This window comes from Anser cygnoides, chromosome 6 (genome assembly GCF_040182565.1).
Source record: "Anser cygnoides isolate HZ-2024a breed goose chromosome 6, Taihu_goose_T2T_genome, whole genome shotgun sequence".
In the NCBI taxonomy this organism is placed as follows: Eukaryota; Metazoa; Chordata; class Aves; order Anseriformes; family Anatidae; genus Anser; species Anser cygnoides.
In genome coordinates, this window is record NC_089878.1 from 39,926,224 (window position 1) to 39,947,221 (window position 20,998).

Below are 20,998 nucleotides of genomic sequence, written 5' to 3' on the forward strand. Positions count from 1 at the left end.
CCCGTGGCTTGTGTGCCCGCAGGAGAAGCCGTGCCCGAGGATGAGCAGATCAGCGCGAAGGACCAGAAGAACCTGGAGCCCTGTGATAACACCCCGATTATTGACAACATCACGCCGGTCGTTGCCAGCATCTCGACAGAGGAGAAGCAGAAATATGACGAGGAGATTGCCAGTCTCTACAGGCAGCTGGATGATAAGGTGCGAGCATTTGTTCTGCCTCCCTTCCCTGGGCGTAAATGGAAACCAAACCAAACTGGACGGGTGTGCCTGGGTTTGGGTTTTGTTACTGATTTTGTGTCCCAATTGGTTTGAGCTGTTCTTCCTTCTCCTGCCAGGCTGCATGCTCTCGTGGAGATGCAGAGGGATTGCATCCATGAGGGATTTAGGATGCCTGGAACCTGTGCGGTGTAGCTGTGGCTGTCTGACAACTGGTCTCATCCCTGTATCTAAACTTCTGAATTTCCTACACGCTAGCTGGAAAGAAAGTTGTGAAAATGGATTGCTAGAAGAACTTTCCAGTCTCTAAGTGCTTGTATACAAATTTTCTGTGATAATTTTGTCACCCCGTGCAGCGTAGGGCATGCTGTTCACGAGATCTGTATGATAGTCAACGATTTTGTGGCACTGTATTTCCTGAGCACCGCACACTGGAAGATGTCTCAAAATTCAAAATGCTGTGACTGCATTAAAAATGGATCTTGCCCTATCATGTCAGGCATCTGCTGTTCCCTCTCCAGGAAACTGGAGGCAAGTTTGCCTGTAACTTAAGGGCCCAATACAGGCTTTTTAGCCCCCTTTTGTTCAGTGATTTATGTAAATACTGTACTTCTTCAGCAAACTGTAATTTCAGAGTCACGGGAGGAAAAAAAGAGACTAACTTAATATGTATTGTATTTTAGAATGTTAAAGGAAAAAGTACAGCCATCTTTTGGGCCTCTCTTGTTCATCTTGTTCTAGCTGTGAGCACTCTCTGGAGTACAGGTGGCTTTTTTTTTTGATTTGCACAGCTTGAAATACATTATTGGCACTTAGAGCTATCAGCTACCGAGCACTTGCTGTTAATAGCTTTGGCTCGTGTGAAGATAAGAAGGGGGGAAAAAAAAGGCATACTGAAAACATTGACCGTGATGAATGAGAACAGCTTAAACTCTACCAAGCAAAAGTTTTCAGCCTCACCCTAACGTTGAATCAAAACTTAATTTTAATTTTCAAGTGTAATTAGTGGGACAATGCCAGAAAAAGCCCCGTTTCCTTGTGTGTTAATGGTTAACGCTCGGCTGTTCCTGAGTACCGAGGGGATAATGGAGAGCTGTGCTGAGCCTTAGCTCCGCTGTGCCATGGCATGAGGTCTCGGCACAGTCTGGTTGCAAGTGCACAAAGCAGCGTGTTGGTAGCACGTAAGTACCTGTTAAGGTCTTTAAGAAATTAGAGCTTTTCTGGGATGGAGAATGCATTCCCTGTAGTGCTCCGTAGGTTTTATATATTGATTAGAGAAAGAAAAACAAGTTGGTCATTCTTTCACTTTCCCTCATCAACCGTAGCAAAGCCTCGATTAGTCTCGAAGGAGGTAGGGGCAGGTTTGTGTTTTACCTTAGGAAACACGGGAAGCGTGATTTGGTGAGTTACTGCAGCGCTGTAGAAAACGAGAAGGTATCTCATCCCCCAGACAAAAACAAAATATCCCCATTTATTTTTTACATTGTAGGTCACTCTTCAGTCCGATCTGGGGCTATTTGAACGTTAGCAAGCGGTTCAGTGTATTCTGCTCATTAGCCGTATTTGCTATCAGGAATCAAGCCATTAGCCGGCTTGTCAGTGAAACACACTGGGTCCACTCAATCAAAAAAAAAATCTAGGGTTTACCACGGCAAGTTCCTTCACGAGAACAGAGATGGACCCGGTCAGTTGCTGTGCTTGGTGTGCCTCCTGAGCCTTTTTGGAGGAAGGATTTGTACAGCAATGTCCATCGCAATTTCTCATCTGGATTTAAGATGGGCTCTTAACCATGAGGACATTGTCTTAACAAAGAAGTGGAAATGCCAGTAAAATTTGATTCCTGGATGTGCATTACCTGCGAGCATTTCCTTTAAGGTCTTGGATGGAGCAGGATGCCAATTCTGCTACGTTCTAGGATGGGGAGATGCAAATTCTACAGATGAGGTGTCTGCGTTGTGTGTTTTGGTTAGAGGTTCCTCTTTCGTTCCTGCAGTTCAGAGTTAGTTTTAAGTTGCAGTTAGTTAATAAATCTGTCTCTAATGATCTTTCTTTGCTGATTTTGAGGACAGGGTGACAGAGTGTGTGGGTGTGTATGTTTTTGTAGCTCTATAAACACATGACATAGATGTTGTAAAAGTCCCTTGGTCATTTGCAAACCTTAAGGTGCAGCTATTACCACATCAGTGTCTTTTGTTTCTAATCAGGGCCAACTGCTTAGGTCTGTACTAGAGACAGCTGCGTGCAGGCATTGATTTTACAATGCAGCTCTGTGTGTGTATTTCTCTTTCCTGCCACTCAAACCTGCGCAAGGTTTGCTGTGGCATTATTCTTCCTTCTTCTCCAGAGAGGGGAAATAAAAGCAATCAAAAGAGAACTGTGAAAAGAAACTAAAAATCTCCAACCCTATTTCATTGCAGGATGACGAAATCAACCAGCAAAGCCAGTTGGCTGAGAAACTAAAACAACAAATGCTGGATCAAGAGGAGGTAAGGAAGAAAACGACAAAACAACAACAAAAACACATTTTGCTTATGGGACACTTGTTTAGTGATTTTTGTCACAGTTGTTGGCTAGCTGTGTACATACTAACTGGCTAAAATTCAGTAAGAGACACTCAGGTTACAGCTAGGTTTAAACTTCAAATTTCCTAATATCCTCAGAAGAGCATTGAGCCTTGATAACTCCTTGTAAGACCATACCGTCCTGCTGGGAAGTGACACTGGAGGTACCAAGGTAGGGGTGTGGTCAGTACTCTTCACTTCAGAAGCATTTTTTCTATATGCCTGCATCCTTTCAGGTATACTGTGGACAGTAGATAATTAACATATTTCCTTGTTTGACAGTGTAAAAATTACTGCTGGTAATAGGTTATGGATATTCGTTATTTTGGCATGGGCAATTAGAGAAAGTAATGAGAGAAATCTTTGACACTGAAAAATCTCTTATTGGTGCTGCCCCAGATTTGCTCTGAAATCTTGGATTACTCATTTTAAACATTTTGTTTGATTGTTTCTATCCACAGAAGGAATGTTAGTGCTTTTTTAGCTGGGGAAGAGGATAGTCAAGTCATTTCCTTATCTGTCGCTTGTATATGAAGGTTTGAAGATGTAAAATCTGGCACTAACACCAAATTGCTGGGTTCTCCAAATATTGCTGTGATATTTATTGAGAGATGGTTTTATGCTGTTTTTCAAATTGTGGGAATCCGGAACATTCAGACCAGGAATATAACCCTGGTGTGGGAGTTCACTTATCCCTTCTGTTCCTTTTTTTTTTTTTTTTTTAACAGCCTTATAATTGAAGAATGATTCTGTCCATGCCTCAATCTTTATCCAAGCACTCAGAGAGGGTTTCCGAGGTTAGGTACCTTAACAGGGAGAGAACAACATATAAAAATATTTGTTAATTGTCATTTGTGACTGATGTGCTACTTTGACCAGATTTATTTTGCTCTATGATTAAGTTCTTTGTTCACTTGCCACAACTTTCTTTTGATTAATCTGCTTTACATGCTGCCCGTGTCCATGGCTGTTCAGATGTAGCAGCATTTTATGCGTTCTCAGCAACATTATTTTTGGATGCGTATTATTTAGGCCATCTCGCTTCTCCCATTCATCTTACATCACTGTTCTCATCTAAACCTTATCTTTCTCCTCATGGTTTTTCTTGAGTCTTATTTTTTAAGGTGATCTGCATTCCTTTCTTTGTTTCACATATTTGGGAGCATGTTGTGTGCTGGCTTATTCCCCACCCCCTTTTCTGTTCCATACTCAGTGTTAGTTGTGGAAGATGAAAGAAGTTTTCAGTGACCTCTGATCCTTCCTTTACTGACCACTTTTTCCCTCTTCTCTTTTTTTTTTCCTTTTTTTCCCCACATTACAGTCTAGCTTTTCTGACTTCCCGAATTCCTTGAAGCTGGTGTTGTACCGCTCGTTTGGAAGGTTACACTGGCTCAGCTGATGAGCTTGTCCACCTCCTACCTTTGAAAGCTAACGCAGTGTTTTTGTTTTCCCCTTTAGGGGAATTGAACTGAATTTTTCAAGGTTTTGTCTTCCACATGCAAGGTTCACCTGCGCTGCAGGAGTGATGTACCTGTTCTCCCTTACAGCTCGTGATTAGCTCCTTGATATATGTGCTGCAGAGCAGCTGCCTCACTGTGCTTCTTCCTAATTAACCAGAGTACTTTTTTCTGCTTGATTAAGCTAGCAGGTTAATTATAAATGTAAGGCCTGCCACAGATGGCACTGTGCTGCTACTGGTATCTTCTGGTACCTTTTCGCCACTGGCTGCTTCTCCTAGCCAGTGTCTCTGGGGTGGGTGGGCTCCAAGCATTCACCTTCCAGTGCCTCCGCTTTGGGGTGGTGACACCCCTCTGCTTCGGGGTGCTGACCTTCAAATGGTCGGTTTCTAATAAAATCAGGCTTTTTGGTTCTTGTGAGGACATAATGATAACACCCGAGTCTCCAAATTGAGGAGCAGGGAGTCTGTGACATGGGAAGTAAAGCTCAGAAACAGACCTTCAGCACTGAGGATGGGAGGGGATCTTCCTCACCCCCAAAGCAGCCGTCCCCGTTAGGTGGAATTCCTTTGTTTCTGACCGATCACCACAATGTTATGAGTAGCCTTTTTAAATCATGGTATGTTTTTCCATGTTATATCAACAAGAATCTTCTGGGGAGATGTGTTTATGCTCTAGGTGATATATAACACTTCCCTTTACTTGAAGTCGCAGTAATATTCACGCAGAAATTTTCTTAAGTAAATGTAAATAATAGTTCCATCTGTGTTTAGTAGAAAGATTATTTTAAGCTATTTTGTTGTTTAAATATTTACATGCCATCTGGCTTTGGCAATTCAGTGGGTTTTTTTTGTAACTTGAGTGCACTTCTGAGGCTACAGCATTACCAGCAGATAAATTTCCCTTACATCTGAATCCTCTCTTCGCCACTTTGGGCACGTGCCAGTGTCTGAAGCAAGCTCGTTGGTTTCCTATTTTCCATTAGCGCTCCGAGCCAAAAAAGCAGCGTCGTCTCTGCCATCCGCCTTTTGGGTGGTTGGTTTTAGAGGGATGTTTCTGTTTTGGACGGGGTCCCCACTGACCTTCATGGCCTGGGAGCGAGGAGCTGGAGGGCGGCGGTGGGGCAGGGCAGCACGAGTCCCTCCGCTGAGGTTTCCCGGCTCCTACCTGCAGCAGAGCCATTTGTCAAGTCACGTTTTAGTTGTTATGGTGCTTTGGTGAGTGGTGTCTGGCCGGGTCAGCACACGTCAGTGATGCTGCCTGTTCTGCTGCCTGAGACAGCTACAGGACACCAATGCTGTAATCCATTCCGTGGAAGGCTTGGCCATAAGTGAGCCTTTTGTCCAAACTTTGCTGTTAGGATGACTTCTGAGCATGAATTCCTTCTTGTGTCTCGTGTGTGCAATTACTAAGTTTTGTATGTTATTGCTTTGTTTGATGTTTTTATGCAATATAAGTCCTGATTTTTGTTGTTATCACCAAAAGTACAATACTAGCATTAACTGGTAGGTGGTACCTTTGCTTTATGTTCACGTTTTTCTGCACTATATGACTACTGTTGAGCCTGTTTTTCTGTTAAGAACCTGATATCTGAATTTTCAAGACTTTAATGCATTAATACAACGCAGTGGTGCAAGGGCAAGGGGTAGGACTGTGCAACTGAACTCCTACAGTTGAGCGCTATCATTGAATCTCTTAGTGGTGTGCAAAGACTAAATTAAAATGAAGTCTGTATTTTCTTTAGTTAATACTTTGCAAATAAGTATGGCTAATCTGTCATCAGCATCAAGCTTCAGGCGATTTCTAAAAATAATCATCATAAATTTGTTTATCAAAATATGCTTCTAATGCCATAACATCACTGAGGCTGCCTCAGAGAACCCTTTTATTTGGTTCACTTCGAAGCTGCAACTCTTCAGCTCTAAGTATTTTACTTCGTTGTTGGTTGGATGTTTTTTTTCTCTTTTTTTTTTTTTTTGTCCTAGCTGCAGGATTGGATTGAGGGCAAAAAATTTACTTGGAGCTATGATACCGCTTAATATAAGCTTCTTTGCCTCAGCGTTGTGTTGTAATAGGATTTGATTCTGATTTTTCTTTTCATTGAAGTTTGAAGCCTTTTTTGCTTCCTTCATATGCATTTATGCTGAAGGTGATAGTGTTTGTGGTAGAGGAGCAGGAATCTTCTCTTGCATTCTCTTTTCTGTACACACGCTTGCCTGCTCGCGTTTTGTCTTTCTCTTTGGTTTTGCCCTTTTCAGTGTTATCTTTTGAATGAGTTCTTGGGTGTTTTATGCTTCTGTGGTATCTGGTTTCCAGCTTTTGGCCTCCACCAGAAGAGATTATGAGAAGATTCAGGAGGAGCTGACCCGTCTTCAGATTGAGAATGAAGCTGCAAAAGATGAAGTGAAAGAGGTCCTTCAAGCCCTGGAAGAATTAGCTGTCAATTATGACCAGAAATCCCAAGAAGTGGAGGACAAAACAAGAGCCAACGAGCAGCTGGCCGATGAACTGGCACAGAAGAGTGTAAGAGCAAGCAGTTTGTAATGCTGGTTCCCTCCTCTTCCCCTAACTTTGCACCTCTTCTAAAGATTTCCATACAATTTCACAGATAATTGCTAGCCCGTGCCATTTCAGGAACCTTTCAGATACTGCCTCCAGGTATGTTTAATAGGTATATAGGTTAAAGACTGGAGTAGCAGAGAACCTATTAAAAGGTCTGTATTTGCTGATGCTACCCTCTCTCTTCTGTCGTAATTAAAGGATAAAATAAAGATAATTCAGAAACCGCTCAATGAAAGCTCATGGCAGATTGTGGCTCTGTTGCAACCTCTGTATTTTGCACCCCATGTCAGCGACTGAGCTGAACGTGAGAACTGGCCAGTCTGTGTTTTGATCATTTCAAAATTGTATTGTGCCAAGAAAGATGTGAAAAGCTACTTTATGCAAATTGCATCATTCCGTGTTTCTCTGAACTGTGCGCTGAGGAGCAGGGAACCTCAAGAAGAGCATTAGAAAAAAATCAGCTTTCTTCAGCTGATGTATCGATTGTAAGGAAAAAATCTGATCTGAGAAAAATCAAGATTGGCTTAACAAGCTTAGTACATCCTCATTCCTTAATTCCCTGCACAGACTGAGGAGGTTGTTGTTAAGATGTCTGATTTCATGTGTATCTAGCATATAAGATTTTGTTATCCACTTTAATAAAACAGATTACTATGAAATCCATTTGAAAAAAAAATAATGAATTTTATATCCTTCTGTACCTGTTTCTCTGTGATTAACCTCCTTTGACATGTATTATGCAAATAAGATTCTTACAGGATTTACTACATTTAATAGATCTAAAGTAGCCTTGTTAGCAAGTGAGTTGTGAAAGTGGATTATGGCAAGGTGGCATTGTGTGCCGCTGGAGTAAGTGTCAGTACATTGAGCCAGTGGGCAGGTTCAGGAAAATATAAAACGGTGCTTTGTAACCCAGATGTCACGGGAGAACCGATGCCCAAAAGTGGCACTATTGAAATGCACCGAAGCGGGGAGAAATTTACAGAGCCACCGTTAACTCCCAGCTTTATCTCTGCTGTTTTATTCAAGCAAAGATATTTTGGATAGTGAATTGTTTGGTGAATTTATCATGTCCAGAGGAGAAATTCCGCTTTGTTTTACTCAATGAGGTTTCTGTATGAATAGAGAGGATCTGAGGAAAGGAGGGTAACTTTTGCTCTTACATCTTTCCAGACGGTTCTGACAACAACCCAGAGGGAGCTGGGCCAGTTGCAGGAGCTCAGTAACCACCAGAAGAAGAGAGCTACAGAAATCCTAAACTTGCTGCTTAAAGACCTGGGAGAGATTGGAGGGATCATTGGTACTAACGATGTTAAAACAGTAAGTTGGCTGTCTTGATTGCTTCCCCCCAGTGTGCACCGCCTGCCATATGAAAATAAGGAATGTGGAGAACGTGTGACACAGCAGCCCTTCTCCCCGGACACTGCTGCTTAAACCCGGGGCAGAGCACAGTGTAAAACACTGAGGAGATCTTTGTCTGTGTCAGAGATGGTCAGTGTCTGTGCGCACAATCACCACATTGATTCCCAGCGCAGTGTCTGGGGCTAAACTAATGCAGCCCATCTGTGTGCTGATGCATTTATTAAACTCTGCCTTCCAAGGCCTAGGCTGGGTTCTCCTCCCAAACAATACACACATAGACCTATTCCGTAGTTATCTGGCATGATCCAACATTCCCAGAATCTAAATAATTTTTATCAGAGAGATTTTCAGAATTAGTAAATTCATGCTATATACCACATAAATATCTGTGATTCTGTGACAGCAGGACAAGCTTAACTTCTGTGTACTGGTGAATATCCTTTATAGAGGAAAAATACAGAGGATCATTTTCCTCTAAAGTTGGAAGGTAAGAAGGGGCGTGGAGGTTGTTGAAACAGTAGAACCCTTGGTAACTGCGTGAGCCTGGAGATGGTGGAGATTTTGGCCAGCTTTGCTTTGAAATTTGTTTGCTATCAGGCTCATGGGTTTGCAGATATGATGGAGAAGGTAGATGCTCCCATTGTCATACTCCTGATGTTGTAAATGAACAAAATTTTGGGCCTCAGAGGAGATTTACATGGCCACTGCTAAATGGCACATCTCTGTTGGAGTTTGTCATTGCCTGGAAAATCTTTCTCATGATGTTCATGTCGAATTTTCTGTCCACTGAACACCGTGTGAGGGAAAACAAACAAACAAAACAGTTGCTAAAACTGGTTAAGAAATTGATTCTCGAGATGTATGTAATTTACTTGTAGCGCACTCCATTTTCATGCTTTTAGTTCACTCCTCAGATTTTGAGTGATGATCTTTCCTGTAACCCTTTCATACTGTAAAGGTAAGAGTGAGTGTGTGCAGCTGGGGTGCTTTGGGTTGCCTCTGAGCATTGTTGATATTCTGCTAAAGCCCCCTTAGGTCAGCAGATGATCCAGTCTGCTCTTACTGCAGAGGATGAAATCCCTGCTGCCTGGTGTGTTTATGCAGATTCCAGGACCACAGGACCAAATTTTGCTAGATGTTAGAGCAACCTCTGGTGGCCATTTCAATAGGAACTGTAAGAGGAAATCTCTGCAAATGGAGGCTGTTTGATACAAATTTTTATAGCAACTAAGATGTCAGCATTTTACAGGACAGCTGTCATTGTAAATAAGGCAAGATTGAAAGGGTTTTAGATGAATAATTTCAAATTTGCTGGCAATTAGCAGCTTGCTCAAAGTGTGTCTAATTTCAGACCAGACTGAGAGTTTTAGTGGCAATAGCATCTTTTAGGTTGTTGGGAGAAGATACAGCACGTTACCTTCCCCTTGGTGCTAGAAAAGAGGCAAAAAGCAGATGAAATTGCTATCCATATGCTCAAGAAGAATCTTTGCAGCTCTTCAGTGGGTTACATGAATTAAGTAGCTGAAGAAAAATCATGAAGAGAAAGACACAGAAATAAAAGGCACAGTGTTAAACCAAGGAAGGAAATGATGTATAAATAGAATTATGTTAATAATTAGAGATGAGTGGAACTACTTTGCTCTTGCCAGGTAAAATTTTCAGACCAATGCCTGTCTTGTAGTTCCTTATTGAAGGAACACAACCATTCAAGAGGAGATTTCTTCAAGAAGTACCTTGAAAATGCTCTCCAGCTTCCAACTGCTTGAAAGAGGAAAATTTCCTGTGCCAGTGACATGAGAAAGTTTCTCCAAACTATGCTTTTGTCACTGTGGAGGGCTTCATTACTGTAGATCTTCAGTCACTACCTTTAGCTGAAACACTGAATTGATGAAGCACATCGTGAGAAGAAGTCTTAATTTCTCATTTTTGAAGGTATCTATCTCTAGATACCTTTAAGATTGCAATTTTCTGTGTGTTTAGTTAGCAGATGTGAACGGGGTGATCGAAGAGGAATTCACCATGGCCCGGCTGTACATCAGCAAGATGAAGTCTGAGGTGAAATCTCTCGTGAACCGCAGCAAGCAGCTGGAGAGTGCCCAGATGGACTCCAACAGGAAGATGAATGCCAGCGAGAGGGAGCTTGCAGCTTGCCAGCTCCTCATTTCACAAGTATGTTTGCTCCTTCCTTCTCCCTTTGAGGCAGGGTTTGATGACTTTCTCAGTCTTCTTCCTCATGAAATGTGAGTGTTAGGAGTGCGAAATGAGAACTCAGGGCGCAGAGTGCTGTTTCTCATGCCTGTTTTGGTGTTTTTTTTCTCTCTTCCCATTCCTCCCCCTCAGTGTTTTTCAGCACATTCTGTGGTAAGATTCTGTCCTCCTGTTGCAGATTTCAAAATGTTTTCAGTGGCATAATAGCGAAAATCCTCCTCAGCAGGATTTCCTCATCATGTATTTGCATCTTGTACCTTCACGTTAAAGCAAACTGAGAAGGGAAGCAGCGATTGTTTGGGTCACTAGCAAAACACTCAGAGAGCCCCCAGTACCTAGACTGCTAGTATGCTAACAGATAGCTGGGCAGCAATCTGTACGTATAAAGATAATTCATCATGGTAAACGTTACCATGTAAGTTAGAAATCCAGATGGCAGGCAGGCTTCACAGTGGGTGGCACATTACAGGCAGCGACGCATGCTGCAGCGCTCTGCAGGGGGGAGCTAACCGCTTCGACACGCTGCTTTGATCACCGCACGTGTGAAGCGGAGGAGACAACTGGAGTTTACTGTATGTCATTTGCTACCAGTTACTCGAAGAAAACCTGGAGCGAGGACAGCCTCTTGTCCTGCAGCAGAATGTCTTTATTGAGGTCTGCCGGAATAGCTGTAAGCATGCTTCTCGGTATTAACGGGAGGCTGGAGTCCTGAGGGTGTTGGCTGTCCAAAAATGTTAAGTAAGGCTATGCTTTTTATTCTGTCTTAAACTTGACATGGCCACTAAAGGCATTCTGCCAATCTGTCCTGCTCCCTTTCCTTGGGAACTTGCATCAGGAAAGCAGATTAAGGTTTGACTCCTAAAGCAGCTTATATGCATGCTTCTGCTGGCAAAAAAAGGCTCAGCAACGCAGCTGGGAACGAAGGTATCAGCAGTGTGTTGGTGGGACGGTTTCATTCAGCCATGGTTTGGATTATGCTGCCCCAGTAAAGCAGTAAGGGGAAGCCAGCCTGTCTGTCTATACAGGGTTGGTGTTTTTCTTCTTAGACTGAAGTCACACTGAAGTCCTAAACCTTCAATGCTCAGAGCTTTCCATAAACATGACCTAACTCCTGTCTTCAGTACCTATTTGTAGACAGGAACACGGAGGTTTAGGATTTGAGTGACTTATCTAAGGCTGTGGAAAGATGTAACATAAGAGGCAAGACTCCAAGGCCACATCTTTTTTTTCTTTTTTTTTTTTTTCCCCCCTACATTTCTATTGTATCTTAACATGGTGAAGAAACCAAGCAGAAATACCCTCAAGCAGGTGATCCCCTTGCCTTGCCATTTTGGAAGCCCTGCAACTAAGCGCATATTGAGGCCTATTTGTTTTTAAGATCAGGAAGAAGCTGAATGTTGTTATGCTGAAAGCCTTATCTATAAAGCCAAAATTTATTGTTAGCATAATTTGAATCTTAACAGCCTATTTATTAGTCTAGATCTAATTATTGTAGAAAAAAATGAATATTTTTATGCAGAAGAGGCTTCAATGGCAATAATGATACCATTAAAATTGTGACACATTTCTTTAGTTTCTATCTTTTTTCCTGATGTTACATTCAAGCTTCTTCTGCTCTTCCGAGTCCTAAGTTTGGTGGTTTCATTCTAATGTTGCTGATGAGGGCATTACAGCGAGCACTGTCAGCAGCTGAAGCACTTTGCTGAGACAAATGTGACATTTATGTTGCTGATTTCTTCTTCCTTGCTCTGGGGTTCAGTTGGAGGCAATTTTATGTTTGCTAACGTGTGTTTACACCTTGCTCTTCCCTTACTGGTCTGCAGCTCCACAACTAAGCTTCCTATGTATGGTGCCTTTTACGTCGTTAGATGTTTCAGCATGCTTCTATATGGTGATGATCACGTAATCACCATGGTACCATATCGAAATAAGACACAGGGCTACGCAGTTACTGGGTTAAGCTGATCCAGGAGGTGGTGCATGACTGCTGTGTGCTGTACCCAGAGTCTGTGCTCTGGAGCCTCAACATTTGCAGCCAAGCTGGGACTTGACCAAGTCTCCTGTCAGGTTTAGAGATCTATTAGAGTACTTGCTGCTGAAGCAAGCAGTTCCATGTGTGCCCTTTTCTTCCTGGAGACCTTGCTGCCTGCAGGCTCTGGACTGCTTTAGTTCCTGCTAAGGACTGCGCCTCTCTAAATCTGATCTCTGGGGCACAGGAGTAACACCAGCTCAGAGGCCTCAACCCCTCTCTCCCAAGGTGAACTTTGAGAACAGTGAGCTACAAATCCTTCAGTGACCTTAATAATAGGATGTAATAATTCCTGGACACTATCTTACTTAGTTTTACCCCCAAGTTAGAATATTATCATTCAATTCTTGATGTTTTCAGTATGTCCTTCACTATTTTGTTTTGAGTCTAAGCCCTTTTAATTCAAAAGGACATTAGCAAGAAACAAACCATCAGGATAGAGGGTGGAAATTTGGTTTGAGCTTATGCAGGTTCAAGCGTCCAGAAAGCAAGCTCAGGATTTATTCCAGGCCAGTGTTCAGCTGGTTTCAGAAAGCTGCTGATGTTTGTTTAATGCCAAGTCATGAGCTTCCAATGATATCTTGGAATTACCAACTGTATTGTTCAGTACGTATCTTGGGCTATTAAGAATGGCCTTTAAAAATGTAGTCTGTTTTGATCTGTTACCTCCTTCTCAGATCTTTTGCTGTATTTTCTCCTAGTCATCAGTGCCAGATGTGGGGAACTTTCTATTTTTCTCCTTTATGTAGAATAGTACCTGAATTCTTTGGTAATAAGAGGCAGTGCTCACATCTCATTACCACTGCCTTTGTCTTTAAAGCATGAAGCAAAGATCAAGTCCCTCACAGACTACATGCAAAATATGGAGCAGAAGAGAAGGCAGCTGGAAGAGTCGCAGGATTCTCTCAACGAAGAACTTGCCAAGTTGCGTGCTCAAGGTACGAAGTTGGGTCTTATGGTCCTCATTTCTTTTACCAACTGTATCTCAGAAAATTCAGTTTTGGACAAAAGCATTGTACATACAGCTCACCTGGCACCGTTGCAGCATTTGATTGTTCCGCCCTGTTCTACTTTCGTCATATGTGTATCCCCATTGTCATAGAAATATGATGGAACAGATGGGATTTGAGTTCATTTATCTAGCCCTAAGCTTTGCAGCACACAGATAGAAGTCATGGAAGACCTGATTAAGCAGGTCATGCTTTGACATTGAACTGTTGCCTCTGTAGTCCTACAATATTTTTTGTCTGCTTGTATTGGCAGTGAAGTCATAAAATTGTGATTTAGAATATTTAACGCGTTGCACTTGTACGTTACACTTGAGATAAAACCAGAATTAACCCTTTTGGCCTACCCCCGTCACAGATATTTTTTTTAAAGGCTTGACATAGTAAAGTTCTAGAACTGTTTCGTTAATTCTTAACTGTCTCAAACTTTAAACAGAAAAAATGCATGAAGTCAGTTTCAAAGACAAGGAGAAGGAGCATCTGACCCGGCTTCAGGATGCAGAGGAAATGAAGGTAGTGTTGCCTGCTGCAATTTTAAAGCGGATTTCTCAGTGAGATCATTCATTAGCTAATAATTAGGGTGTAATTTTGTCTTCCTTGCATGTTGCGTGCTTTTAAAAAAAACCTTTCAGCCTCTGTCAGAATTGCTGACTTCTCTTTGACAACGTGACCTCTTATGATTGAGTGACCTTTGCAATTTGAAGCTGGCGAACTTGCTAGTATTGAGGCTGGTGACCAGATGAAGGAAAAAAAGTAAGTTAGAACCCAAGTATCTGACCTGAGTGTGTCTTCTGAGACCAGCTTGTACGCTGAGCCAGCTTCAGAGAGTAGAGAGGTTTGGTGGGCTGTGTTTGCTTAATCGGAGATGCCTTGGTTCCTCACATCATATGAACAGAGAACTGAAAAATAAGGCCCAGTACATTGCATCCACAGTTGAGAACAGTTTTGTTATGTATGATTGAAAACTTAGTTGATGCACCTCTATGTTACTCTAATTTTATGTCAGTGGAGCTCTCAAAGGCAATTTGCTAAGCAGTGCATCAGGCTACTGGGGTTAATATAATTTCGGAACTAAAATTTAATGAAAAAGAGGCCAGACCACTTTCCCAAATTGTTTGGCAAGGATTTTGACCGTCTCCTAGAAATAATAATGAAATCTAAACCTGTTTTCTGATATTTTCTTCTTCCTGTAGAATGCAAAGAGGAAACATTAGCAAATAATGTGCAAGTAGTGTTTCTGATGGGATTACAAGTTATGCAAAAGAAAAAATACAGTTGTACAAAGATAGCGATAGAGGCTTGTCAGCTTGAGAACTTCTACCTCCATTATAAAAACTTAAAGTTATTTAAACAACTGTACAGTTATTTCCTACAGTTAGAAGAAGAAAAAAAAAACATTTATTAGCAATCTAAAGGAGATGAATCCGTTTTTCTTACCACTTGAAATATATTTAATCCTACAATTTAAATAACAGGGCTGTGGATAAATAATCCTCAGAGAGGGGCAGAATGCTTTGGGTTTTAATTCTGTCACAGGTATGTCTGTACACATTTTCTGGTGAATAAACAGAGGAAGCTGATAAAAAGTGTCATTCTTGGCACTTGATATTCTAAGACCCCTTAGCTTACCCTGTTTTCCATATGCACTATTTTTGCAAGAAAAGGAGTAGTAAGTGGTGTAACTGTGCTGCTAAAAACTGCCTGAATGAAATGTGTAGTTGAGTAGCTGCAGTTTTGTCATCGTTGTAATTTGGTAAGTTTCACTCGAATCCAGAAAGATAGGTTGATTTAGCTGATGTGTAAAAAGAAACTGTAGGTGAGTTACACGATTTTTGTTTCATGTATGGGTTTGTATTTTGTAATCTGCAGAAGGCACTGGAGCAGCAGATGGAGAGTCACAGGGAAGCCCATCAGAAGCAGCTGTCCAGACTGAGAGACGAAATTGAAGAGAAACAGAAAATAATTGATGAAATCAGAGAGTATGTTCACTATCACTTTCTCTGTTCCTGTACTGCTCCGTGACACTATAGGACTATTTTATGGTTGGTTTTGTTAGTCCTAATTGATATCTCTGTATTTCAGAGACTCACAGAAAGTAGTATCCTTATGTGCAACAGCCAACCCTCTAACTATTTTGCATCGTGGCTTAAAGCGTTGAGTTCTTTAGTGAGGAACTGTGACAATTCTTTAAAACTGGGGAGAAGAAAAGAATACTGTTGTAGTTAATGGAAGCTTGAAGGAGAACAGATTTGACAAATACAGGTTTTGAGAGCCTCTTATAGCTACTTATCCTGTCACACACTCAAATATGTCCCATTTTCACCTCCTTAATACATCTTCCTGACGTAGGCATTTAACTTATTTGAATACACCAGCACTTGGAAAAATAGTCTTTTTTTTTTTTTTTTTTTTTTTTTTACTATTGTTCTCTTATTTTTTTAAGAGTTCATAAAATCTAGGCAATCCTAACATGGTGTTCCTGCTTTCCATATTTATAGCGTGGCTAAATGATAAATAAGGGAAATAAGGAAGCAGGACAGAAGGACTGCAAGAACAGCACGTGTCCTTGAAACAAAGCAGGAGAGTATATGGCTGACTGTTTAATTCTCCAGTATTTTAAGATATCTATTGTTTTTCAAATTCCTTAGGCTTAATGTTTTCCAGTATTTTGCAGTAGAGCTGCTCAGTTTTGTTTATGGAGGTTTACCTATATGTTTATGATCTTCAGGACTGAGCTGTACAGACTTTTTCTTTTGTCTTCTAGTATGAATCAGAAGCTGCAACTGGAGCAAGAAAAGCTGAGTGCTGACTATGATAAATTAAAAATTGAGGACCAGGAAAGAGAGATGAAACTGGAAAAGCTCATGTAAGTGAACAGTCTTCTCACCTGGTGTCCGTGAATATATAGTGTCTTTTAATGTGTCCACAGGAAATGCCCCAGTGACAAACCGTTGTGATGAATTATTCATGCTGAAAATACCATTTCAGTATCAAAGCCAACATGCAGTACTAATGAATGCATTACTCTTTTTTTCTTTACATCATAGGCTTATTAATAATAGATTTGGTAGTTGCTGAAAAGGTGTTTTAGAGCTCCAGTTTTACGAAATATCATGGCACGTGTTAAAGCCCCCATTACCTAATGCACACACAAAAAAATAAAAAGCAAACAAACAAACAAGAAACCAATAACCAAGAAAAGATTTTAAAAACAGATTTTAAAAATAAATAAATAAATAAAAGCCTTTCCTGGAAATGAGAAATACAACTTTTATATATGGACACGTAAAATGCCAGCTAAAATGGACATGGTGTCTCAGCCATTCCATCTGAGAAAGCTGCTTATTTGGGACAGTCAAAAAAATAATTACAAATAAACAGTTTGCTCAAATCTGCAGATAATCCACTCAAACTGAATGTTGACTGATTCTCTTCTGTCTCATATGACTTTTACATTTTTAATTTGTGTTTAATGTTGTGATCTTTCTAGACTGCTTAATGACAAAAGGGAACAAGCAAGAGAAGATCTTAAGGGGCTGGAGGAAACTGTGGTATGTCCTCTCTCTGTCCTATTTCCCTATCTCTGTCCTTAATGTATTACCAAAACACTTATATCTGTGCTCATGAAAAAGACTGATTTGTATCAGAATAGGCTAAATTTGTGCATTTCCCCAAATAGTGAAATTAAATTTCAAAATTTAAGATAAAATGCTACCGTTTCTGTCTCTTGTGGGAAAGTCTGTCTATCGGTATTCTGCTTTGCTGTTCCTTTAAATCACCTAAATATAATTGAGCTATCTTAAATTAAATTTTTGTTCACATTTTTAGAGTTTTAATAATTACTGCAACAGGAAGGAAAAATTAAGCGTAGCAAATTGCAGGGGGGCAGGTGCCATTAAAGGCCAAGTGGTGTCTCAGCCCTGCACAACCGCATAAGAAGGCATCAGGCTCTGTAGGCACTGGGTGTCGTTTGGATGGCTATTTTGAGAAGGAAGGAGTGAGGAAGTTTCTGTGAGACTAAGGTTGCTCTTACCAGCTTTGGAAAGATAGTTCTCTTCAGAATGGTTTCGGTGAAATATGGCATTGGGCGGAACTTGCTTATCTAGACGGTTTCCTTCCCTGCAAATGATTTAGCTTTTTTGTCCTTCTGGGAGTAGGACCAGAGTTGTCCCATCTCGTGTCATACGTCCAGTCTGGAGCAAGGTCATTACTTTGCTGAGCCTGAGAAGTTGATGTGCAGAAAAAGCTGGGAAAGCCTGGATTTTTGCCGAGCTTAAAGAGCACTTTAACATCTTTAAGTACCTACGAAAAAGCACTCAGCCCCATTCAGTGAATTTGCTACACGGTGAGCCCAGAGCTTTTCCACATAGCTGGCTGTGTGTAACCATGGCCAGTTGTGAGACTTCTGCTGTTGCTGCCCCCACACCCCAGAGCAGAGGTGATGTATTTTCAGAGGTGGCTTTGGCGTTGCAGACGGCATATGGCAGTGCACTGGCAGGAGGAAGAGTGTGTGCCCTGGCTTTCTGTGAGCGCCTGAACTGGGCTGCTTGAACAGCCAGTGCCTGCACGTCCAGGCAGGAACATCTCGATAGGCAAATCACACTGAAGTCCTATGAAGTCCTATTATCCACTGTAGAGGTGGTTTGTTTCGGTTTGGTTTTGGTTTTTAACCCCAGACTATCTACTATATCTTACTGGCTTGTCACTTTTCCTGTAATTTGTTTCCAGGCAAGAGAACTTCAGACTCTTCATAACCTACGCAAACTGTTTGTTCAAGATCTCACCACCCGTGTTAAAAAAGTAAGAACATACTCTTTTGGTCTTTCTTTTTTTTTTTTTTTACATTCTTTTGATTTGCTGGAATCCACTAGTGCATATGGTTACAAAATGGGATTTTTTTCAGTAACAGTGAGTAATAAAATTAAGTGTTCTGATGTTTATCTAGGTTTTGGCTCTAATTTGTTACGGAAAAGTCTTGGTAGTTAAGTGAAATGTACTGATCCAGTTCAGTTACTACATTCTGAAAGATGGAATAATGGATACCAGAAATTACTCAATATAACGTGCACTAACGTATGCTACGCACTGAATGCTGTGGCCCTTTCTTTTTATGGGCTTGTGGTTACACAGCCTCTTCCTAGCAAAATTATTATTTGGCCAAAGACAAATTTCTCAGCAGAAATTCATGCATTTTTAACTGTTGAAGAAGAGCTAAAAGTTGCATAAATATTAAACGGCTTTACAGTGCTTTTCAGTTCTTTCTAGTGGTTTGGGGGAAGAGTTTTTTTTTTAATATTATTATTATTTATTTCTTGAGATTGAAAACCCATATTTGCTAAGAATGTCTTCCAGAACTGGAAGAAGGAAAATGCTTTTTCCCCTAAATCTGTGATTTTCCTGTTAAGGATCCCTACATAATTTTTCAGTAAGAATAGTTTATTTTCTTTGTAGAGGGCAATACAGCCCCTAAATATCAAATGAACAGATAAAATAAATTCTCTACAATTCGGGGCTCTGGAAGACTTTTCTGTCTTTGGCAAGCTTAAATTCAAAAATGCCTGAGCTTCCTCTTGAGTTTCTGCATGGTTTTGCTGAATCCTGGAACTTTCCTTGCAGAGCGTTGAGCTTGACAGCGATGATGGAGGCGGAAGTGCTGCGCAGAAGCAGAAAATTTCCTTTCTTGAGAACAACCTGGAACAGCTTACAAAGGTTCACAAACAGGTAGGGACTTCGCTTCCTTCCAGTGCCTAGTTACTGTTTAATCAAAAGCTACTGTGTCTTTTTCGTTCATTAATAGTAAATGCTTCTGAAAATTCAGCCATGGCAAAAACTTGATATGTAATGCTGTTCTGTAGTATTACAAACTGCTTTTTTTAAACTCACATTTTTGTATGTTTAAGGGGGTAATTATTGAAGGTAAAATGTAGGTACTGTTTAAGGAAATGGTACCTATAGTTCTCAACTAAATTTCTTGGCATTAGGAGCTGGTGTTAGAGCTGCTCTTCCCACTACCCCTACTTCTTGGCGTGCTGTTGTGCTGTAGCCCTGGCAGGCAGCTCAGCACCTCGCAGCCACTCGCTCACTCAGCGGGATGGGGAAGAGCAGCAGAAAGGTAAAAGTGCAAGAACTCGTGGGTTGAGATAAGGACAGCTTAATAGGTAAAGCAAAAGCTGCACGTGCAAGCAAAGCTAAGCAAGGAATTCATTCACTTCTCTTCCCTTTGGCAGGCAGGTGTTCAACCACATCCAGGAAAGCAGGGCTCATCACCTGTAACAGTTTCTTGGCAGGACACACGCCATCACCCTGAACATCTCCCCCTCCTCCTTCTTTACCCCAGCTTTTATTGCTGGAAATAGAGGTTTTCTGTGCAGCTGAAGGGCTGATACCTCCCCAGGATGCTAAGATTGGCCATTTCTGGGCGTGTTAATCTCTGCTCCCTCTTTCTTAAGGGTTCCTGTTTCTGCCCAGAGAGCCCCTCGCTGTGGGTGCCAGCCTGACCAGGGGGGAGGTGGAGGGGATGTGCGGTAGGCAAGCGTGTTGGGAATAGGTTGAGAAAAGAGCCTCACCCTCTGCTTACTTGGAAGTCTGTATATATCAATGGTGTGTGTATATATATGGGCATATATATCTTGTTAGATAAAATTGGATCACTTCTGCCAATGAGTAAGCTTCCACACTCTTAAAAGATGTCAGATGTCAGCATCATTGAACTGTATCCTGCTTCTCAGTTGCAGAGTACAAAGTAGTAAAAGAATCTTCTGGTTTCATTTTTGAATCGTAATGTAACATTCTCCATTGCAGCTTTCTGAACCTGTTAGAGACAGAGTGATCTCCAAGATTTGCTTTTTTTTTATTCCTGTAGAAATGCCAAAAATGCAGGCACTGCTGCACTCTGACAAGTGTCCGTTAAGGTTCAGTATTTTAAGGTTCCTGGTTAACAGATGGTTTAAAGACCTAGTTTCTAAATGTGGAAACCAGGACATGTTAATAATGTTTTTCGTTTTACTGTTTTGCCTTTTTTGCACTCTGTTCATGCGTCTGCTGGTTTTTCAGATACAGATTTTTATAGCTCACATTAGTGTATATTTACTCAAAAACAGCTAAGGAGCCCGTGTCTCATACGAAACTTAAATAAAAAATGACATTGGACTTGACCTGAATATGATATCATTCTGCTCTTATTTCAAATTCTGTTGGGTAGAACATGTGCTCAACACTTTCAGAAAAAGCACATTGTGACAAATTTTTTTTTAAGCTTTGTTTCTGTTTTTCTTCTGGCACTCAGCCTGGACTAGCAGGTGTAAAACATTTTCATTTTCAAACAATCTGTGAATGTTACTGCACGCTGTTGCTTTGCTGTGTTATTTATATGGTAGTTAAAGCATTTTCTTCCCTTCACTCCAAAAGGGGAGAATCGCTCCTTTGGAACAGTAATCTGTTGACTTTTAGCAGTGCTATAATTGTTCAGTAGAAATTGTACCATTTTTTCAAACTGAAATTCTGTTTGCATCAGGCTTTATTTATCTAAAAGTAAATCCCCCTTCTGCTGCTTATAATGTTAGATATTTTTCTGAAAAGTGGAAACTTTATGTTCCT

The 20,998-nt window shown here is 41.0% G+C and overlaps 1 protein-coding gene across 2 annotated transcripts in view; it reads left to right on the forward strand.

Annotated features, from left to right (window-relative positions):
* The window catches only part of KIF5C (kinesin family member 5C), a 69,917-nt gene that overhangs the window by 37,898 nt on the left and 11,021 nt on the right, over positions 1–20,998 (forward strand). For both annotated transcript variants that reach the window (XM_048080980.2, XM_048080981.2), the window contains exons 12-23: positions 23–198; positions 2,634–2,702; positions 6,551–6,757; positions 7,970–8,116; positions 10,139–10,327; positions 13,216–13,333; positions 13,839–13,915; positions 15,272–15,381; positions 16,167–16,268; positions 16,893–16,953; positions 18,131–18,202; positions 19,019–19,123. In XM_048080980.2, the coding sequence (XP_047936937.1) occupies positions 23–198; positions 2,634–2,702; positions 6,551–6,757; positions 7,970–8,116; positions 10,139–10,327; positions 13,216–13,333; positions 13,839–13,915; positions 15,272–15,381; positions 16,167–16,268; positions 16,893–16,953; positions 18,131–18,202; positions 19,019–19,123 (1,433 nt within the window). The remainder of the gene's footprint in view (positions 1–22; positions 199–2,633; positions 2,703–6,550; positions 6,758–7,969; positions 8,117–10,138; positions 10,328–13,215; positions 13,334–13,838; positions 13,916–15,271; positions 15,382–16,166; positions 16,269–16,892; positions 16,954–18,130; positions 18,203–19,018; positions 19,124–20,998) is intronic.